This window comes from Bos taurus, chromosome 5 (assembly GCF_002263795.3).
Source record: "Bos taurus isolate L1 Dominette 01449 registration number 42190680 breed Hereford chromosome 5, ARS-UCD2.0, whole genome shotgun sequence".
Lineage (NCBI taxonomy): Eukaryota > Metazoa > Chordata > Mammalia > Artiodactyla > Bovidae > Bos > Bos taurus.
The window spans coordinates 109,498,568-109,504,848 of NC_037332.1; the positions used below are offsets into that span (position 1 = coordinate 109,498,568).

The 6,281-nt window shown below is 56.1% G+C and overlaps 1 protein-coding gene across 1 annotated transcript; it reads left to right on the plus strand.

The window, feature by feature from the left end:
* Positions 1-200: 200 nt before the first annotated feature.
* PDXP (pyridoxal phosphatase) lies at positions 201-5,971 on the plus strand. Its single transcript, NM_001035035.2, is given in 2 exon segments — positions 201-842; positions 4,665-5,971. Coding segments are annotated over 2 exon segments (891 nt in total). The 5' UTR covers positions 201-268; the 3' UTR covers positions 4,982-5,971.
* Positions 5,972-6,281: the final 310 nt, after the last annotated feature.

The window sequence follows — 6,281 nt, forward strand, 5'->3', positions numbered from 1 at the left end:
ACCAGGCTAGGTCTTCATTGGTCCCCCTTCCCTTGGTGGAGCTCGAGATTCTACCCTTTTCGCCAGGCTCCTGTAGCTCCCAGCCCCGCCGCCGCTCCTCTCCGAGACTCTCCCTCCCATTGGCTGCAGGTCAGGCCGTGGCCCCGCCCCCTAGCCCTTCAGGCGCGCCGATTGGTCGCTGCCCGCGACAGGCCTTCTGCGGGCGAGCGCGCTGTGCCCGCGGGAAGAGAGCGGCGCGGCTCCGGTGTGCGGGCAGCCAGCCGGCTGCATGGCGCGCTGCGAGCGGCTGCGCGGCGCGGCCCTGCGCGACGTGGTGGGCCGGGCGCAGGGGGTCCTGTTCGACTGCGACGGGGTGCTGTGGAACGGCGAGCGCGCAGTGCCGGGCGCCCCCGAGCTCCTGGAGAGACTGGCTCAGGCTGGCAAGGCGACGCTCTTCGTGAGCAACAACAGCCGGCGCGCGCGGCCCGAGCTGGCCCTCCGCTTCGCGCGACTTGGCTTCGGGGGGCTGCGCTCCGAGCAGCTCTTCAGCTCCGCGCTGTGCGCCGCGCGCTTGCTGCGCCAGCGCCTGCTCGGACCTCCGGACACTCAGGGCGCGGTGTTCGTGCTGGGCGGTGAAGGGCTGCGGGCCGAGCTGCGCGCCGCCGGGCTGCGCCTGGCGGGGGACCCCAGCGAGGACCCGGGCGCGGCCCCGCGCGTGCGCGCCGTGCTTGTGGGCTACGACGAGCACTTCTCCTTCGCCAAGCTGAGCGAGGCCTGCGCGCACTTGCGCGACCCCGACTGCCTGCTGGTAGCCACCGACCGCGACCCGTGGCACCCTCTCAGCGACGGCAGCCGGACCCCCGGTGAGCGCGGGGAAACAGCTGGCGGGAGGGGGGGGGGGGCGGCCTGCGCTTTCAGCTCCATGCCTGGGGGTGAAGGCTGGGGAAGGGGCGTCTCCAGGCGATAGGAGGGGTACTGGAGGGATGTACGGGCGGTTCCCACCCAGCAACAGCCCAGCATGTCTTCATGGCGACATCTGGTATTTCTTGCAGCTTTCTTGCAGCTGCCACCCTGTGAGGGGCAGAAGTAGGGTCCGGTTGGACAGATGAGGACATTGTGGCTCGGGGAGTCACAGGTGCAATCCAGGGCCCTGACTCCCAACCCTAGCCTTCCTGAACCAGCCTGCATGACTCCTGTCATTTTCCCCACCCGCCATCGGAGTGAGGTGGGAGAGTTGGGGACAAAGCCTGCTCCCCTGCCCCGAGGGTTGGAACAGGCGTTTCTGGCGGCAGATTGAAGGCAGGTGTGCGGAGAGAACGGGCGGTGGATGGAGTTTGACCTGAGTTCCAGCTGCAGGGCTCTGTAATCTTGTTAAATTACATAACCGTGGAGCATCTCCTCCCTGGGGGTAAAATGGGAATACTAACCATGTCAGTTTAAGTTTCGCTGAGGAGAGAGTGATCAGGGCAAGTGCTTGCTCTGTAATAGGTGCTCAGATGATGTAAATTGTATCTGAGCCCTCTCCTGTTACAGAGCTTTATGAAGCACCTTGGTGTGTTATTTAGTTTCAGAATTATTCTGGAGATGGAAGTTATTGTTCCATTTCCAAGTTAAAGCAACTGAGGCTAAGAGAAGGGACATGAGCTACCCAAAAGCAAGAAGACCTGAACTTGGCACTTGAGACCACCTTATCCCCAGCCTCTAAACCCCACCCCTGCCATCCAGGGCACTCTTTGCTGCTGTCATTTAGGAATTTCACATCTGCAGAGGAGGCAGGAGCAAAGGAGGCTCCTATATCTTGGAGGGTTCGCATTAGACAAGAGCAGAGGGTAGCAAAGGCTAACCGACAGCAGGGACAACCCGTCAGTCGGCTGAGGGAGGGACAGATCTCCATCACTTTCTCCCTGCTGGCCACTGACTGTATTGATTCCAGATCCTAGGAGGGCAGGGTGAAACTGATGGAGTAGACAGAGTATTATGATGGGTGACAGGGAGGGCCTAGAGCTGAGGAGACCTGGGAAGGCTTCCTGGAGGAGGCATCTTGCAGGACAGGGCTCTCAGGAATGGAACAGGGCTTGGGCCATGGCAGAATCAGTTCCAAGCTGGGAATCTTAATAGTTCTAGGCCTATCTTGGCTTTGCCGCAGACCTACTTGCTGCATGACCACTTCAGTGTCCCCATAAATCCAAGGGGAAAGCGCTGCTCAGGGCTCCCAGCTGCCAGTGGCTCCTGCCTGCCTGAGGCCGTGCTGTGAAAAGTGAGTTTCTCCAGAAGCCTCACAGCTCAGGTGAAGGCTGTGGGTTCCGAAGCTCGCCCAAGGGCTCAGGAGAGATGGAGTGGAGCTGCTGGGTAGAGACCAGGCCCTGCCCAGGTGTGCCCCTTGAATCTCAGCACCCACTTGGCTTTGCCCACCAGCTCTGCTGGTCATTCCCACAGCCAAGAGGGGGAGACAGAGCTCAGCAAATACACCACTGCTGTCCTGTTTGAATCGTGCAGCTTTGTAAGAGGAATAACATTTTAAGTAAAGACCCCAGTATGCATAAAATCTGAAATAATGTGAATTTCACCCCAGTTCCCCTCCCATCCCTATGGGTCTGCTTAATTGTGTGTTTATCTTGTTACCACGTGGCAGTCACTTGAGTCGGCAAATAGAAAGGCCTGCTGTCTTAGGAATACGTCACCAGCAGAATATTCAGGACTCTTGGATGACAGGATGTGGAGAAAACTGGGATATGAAGGTCTGAGGGCAGAGTTGCGTTCAGACTCCCCTGCTGGGATGTTTGCTCCCCCAGAATACGATCTCAGTTTCCTTCACTGCTCTATCCCTGGTGCCTGGCACATAGTTGGGCCTCAGTAATACTGGCTGAGTGAGGTGGGACACGAGGGGCCAAGAGTGATAGGCTCAGACCTGGTAGGAAAGGAAGACGCTGACAGAGCGATGGTCCTGGAGCCGAGACAATCCCTTTGGGATGACTCAGTTGAGCCCTTTCCATTCTGGAAGGAATTCCTAAACAAAGGGTAAATGGCTTTTCCTTCTGACTCAGTTCTTAGGAAACCGAGTGGGCAAGTTCTAGGTCAGAAGTCAGGGAGACCTGCCCCACTGGGTCACTCTGGGCCGGCTCTGCCTTGATCCCAGGGAAGTTCCTCCTCCTCATCTCGGGGCTGCAAGGCTGAAGACACTTGCTGTTTGTGCACCTTCTGTGCCTTTGGCTTAATCATGTTGAATGTCATTCATTGTGAGAAGGGAGACAGGAGGCCCGGAGTGTTTGGAGTCAGACCAGTGGTATACTGATAAATCTTTAAGAACCGGAAGAGCCTTGATTTACACTTTTGCCAGTTTCTGTGGTGGTAGTACTCTCCCTGGTGGCCGATTTCAGCCTACCAACATGAGGTCACTTCCCATCGTGGGCTTGGGAAGGAAAGTAAGTACACACCATTCTGTAATATTTCCATCATTGCAGATATAAATAACCTCAAGAGCATAGATAATGGTAAAATAATTAGGCAGCGATGAGTTTTGAGAATTTATTACCTTTGTTTTAAACATTTTATTTAAGTTCATATGAGTTGACTTTAAACAGTGGCTTTGTTTAACTACCAGCTCACAGAATTCCTGAAAAGGAAACATTCAGCACTCTGGAGCCAGTACAGGCCGGCCCTCGTGTGTCTGAGTCAGACTTACTTGAATGCATATCCTTTATCTGCCACTTCCTAAGCTGTGCAACCCTGGACAAGTTACTTAACAACACTGAACATCGTCTGTAAAATGGGTATTCACGAGCTCCCGCACAACCCCTGGCACTTTAGAATGTGCTTAGTAAATTGTGATTATCATCATCATCTGTTCAAGGACATTAGTGTGAAGGTAGAACATTCTGGCACAAAGACATACCGATGGGACGGGCACAGTGGACTCATTGTATGGGGCAGGATGGTACTGGGCTGAGAATCAGAACCGTCCTTTTCTCAACAGCCCTCCTATTGTTCAATACTTGGGTGCATTCCACAATTCTGCTTATTATAGTTACTGCAGCCACGGACATCTTCAAGCATGTAGCTTTTGTCTCCAGTTTGAATTCTCGCCTTGTGATCACTCCCAGCGGAGGCAGACTGGGTCAGAGGTGCAAACATTTCTGTGCCCTGCTGTGTTCCAAAAGAGCTGGTGCCAGTTTCCGACAGAACACATTCTTGTCGCAATAACCACAACTGCTGTTGGTTACGTGCTTTTCCATTTCCAAAGCACTTGCCCCTGTGGTGCCCACAGCGCCTCTTTGAAGGCAGGCATCACTTGGACCCCCCTTTCCAGTGAGTCCAAGGAAACTCAGAGAGATTGGCTTGCCCAGAGATGTACGGCTGCCAGGGTGAAATGGTGAACCACAGGCAGGACTGACTGAGCCAGGCCTGGTTATGTGCAGTGGCTCCATATTCGAGATGGGAAAACTGAGGCACAGGGAGGTTAATAGCTTGCCCAAGAAAAGTGGAGACGGAATGTGAATGCAGGCAGCTGGTTGCAGAATCTATGCCCTTAAGGCCCACACTAAGACTGGGAAGCAGGCGGCCTTTTCACTCATTTCAGCCTGATTTAACCCCTGTGCCAAGCTGCCTCTGAGGATTCCAGTTCCCAGGCCTGGATGGATGCCTTCCCCGCTGCCTCCCGCACTGACCAAGTGTCCATGTCCCTGCAGGCACCGGGAGCTTGGCTGCTGCTGTGGAGACAGCCTCGGGCCGCCAGGCCCTGGTGGTGGGCAAGCCCAGCCCCTACATGTTCGAGTGCATCACAGAGCACTTCAGCGTGGACCCCGGCCGCACGCTGATGGTGGGCGACCGCCTGGAGACTGACATCCTCTTCGGCCACCGCTGTGGTATGACCACCGTGCTCACGCTCACGGGCGTCTCCAGCCTGGAGGAGGCCCAGGCCTACCTGGCGGCCGGCCAGCACGACCTCGTGCCCCATTACTACGTGGAGAGCATCGCGGACTTGATGGAGGGGTTGGAGGACTGACCCACTGATGCAAGCGCAGCCACAACCCTCCCTTAGCCTGTTCCCGTAGGTGGAGGTGATGGGCCAAGAGCTGCATTAAGGGCTACCGGCTCCCGCACCCCAGTTTCTACCCGGGTGGGACTGGAACCCAGGGAAGGAGTCAAGGTCCCCACACCCACTCCCAGCAGTGGCTGGGCACTCTTTGCTATCCCAGAAGCTGCCCCCTCCCCTCTTACTGGTTCACCCCGGCCTGACCCAGCCAGGTAGCCTTATATCCTGCCCTGTGACCTCCCCTTGTTTCAGTCTGGGCCCTGCTGCCTTGTGATCTCCCCAACCCTGAGCACTTCCGCCCTGGGGCCGCTAGAGCTTTTCCTGGGTCCTGGCGTGGGGTGCCTGTTGACCAATCAGAGGTCTAGGTAACCAGGAATCATTATTGCCCTGAGCCCTGAATGGACCAATCAGAAGGCTAAGTGATAGTGATGCATTGCTGTTGGGTCCTGAGTGGACCAGTTGGGAGCCTAAGTGACAGTGACCTTCTCAGTTCCTAGGTCCTGGGTAGACCAATCAGGACCCCAGCTAGTAATGAGCCATTAGTCTCTTGGATCCTAAATAGAACAATCTAGAAGTCTGAGAGACAGTGGCCTCTCGACTATCTGGGTCTGACTGGACCAGCCAGGGGTCCAGATTTCTGTTCATAAATAAGGGTCCAAGTGCTGAAGACACCGCTCCTCCACAAAGGGGGCCTTTAGTGACTCTGGAGGCTTCTGTAGTGAGGGCCCCACCCCTCCCTGATCATGGTATCAGACCAGTGCTGATGGTGGCCACAGCTTGGGAGTGGGGCTTTTGTGCCCCCGCCTTGCTATCAGTGTTTGCTGTGCCACCTCTCCCGTGCCCACCCCAGTTATTTATTATCGTGTGCCACTGATGGTGGGGGTGGGGGCTGAGCCTTCCCCCGCCACCTCCACCCCTGTTGTAACTGGTCCTCCCGTACTTAATAAAGTGCGAGTAGGAGTGTCTGTGTGGGTTCAAGTCTGTGTCCAGGGTGGGGTGGGGGCAAGAGCCCCTGCCTGAGCCTGTTCTCCCCAAAACTGGCCCATTCCCTCTGTGAAATGATCCACCCCAGTTCCAGCGTGTTCTCTGTGTAGAGTGGTACCTTAGCTTAATAGCACTTTATGCCTCACCGAGTCTTTTTTTAAAAACATTTTTGGCCATGCCACATAGCATGTGGAATCTAGTTCCCCAACCAGGGGTTGAACTTCCGCCCCCTGCACTGGAAGTGCAGAGTCTTAACCACTGGACCACCAGGGAGGGTCCTCCTCAC